General features: G+C 43.0%; 1 protein-coding gene across 1 annotated transcript; it reads left to right on the plus strand.

The window, feature by feature from the left end:
- Positions 1 to 7: 7 nt before the first annotated feature.
- CSUI_009549 (uncharacterized protein) lies at positions 8 to 416 on the plus strand. Its single transcript, XM_068069664.1, has one exon. It carries the CDS (start codon positions 36 to 38, stop codon positions 261 to 263), a length of 228 nt encoding a protein of 75 aa, XP_067918358.1. The 5' UTR covers positions 8 to 35; the 3' UTR covers positions 264 to 416.

Genomic DNA, 416 nt, shown 5'->3' on the forward strand with positions numbered 1-416 from the left:
GGGGGGGGAGAAGAAGAAGGAGTATGTTTTGATGTATGAAAGAAGAATCAGAGCCTCGTTATGTGAGTTTGATTGTTTCTCGTCTTTGTTCTGCATCAACACAAAATGTCATCTATTGGATTTGCACCACTTTCGTCTTCTCTCTCTCTCTCACCGTCTATTGTTCTCTTTCTCTCTGTCTCTGTGTCTGTATATACATCATGTGTATGTACACGTCTAGGCACGTGTACGTGTGTATAGATAGATACGGATCGCATGTATAGCCCTGGATGGACTATGTGTCTATAGGCACACATATGTCGCGATTTCATTGCGCGACTGAGAAAGAGAGGGAAGAAACAACAGGAGAGAACAAGAGGCAAAAAAGGCAGAAGAAAAAGTGAAAGAAGACATACAGAAGCTGGAGACAGGCACAG

The sequence above is a fragment of the Cystoisospora suis genome (genome assembly GCF_002600585.1).
Source record: "Cystoisospora suis strain Wien I chromosome Unknown contig_5745, whole genome shotgun sequence".
In the NCBI taxonomy this organism is placed as follows: domain Eukaryota; phylum Apicomplexa; class Conoidasida; order Eucoccidiorida; family Sarcocystidae; genus Cystoisospora; species Cystoisospora suis.

Excerpts from the sequence above, each read along its gene's own strand:
- CSUI_009549 (XM_068069664.1), top strand. The coding sequence starts at position 36 with ATGAAAGAAGAATCAGAGCCTCGTTATGTGAGTTTGATTGTTTCTCGT.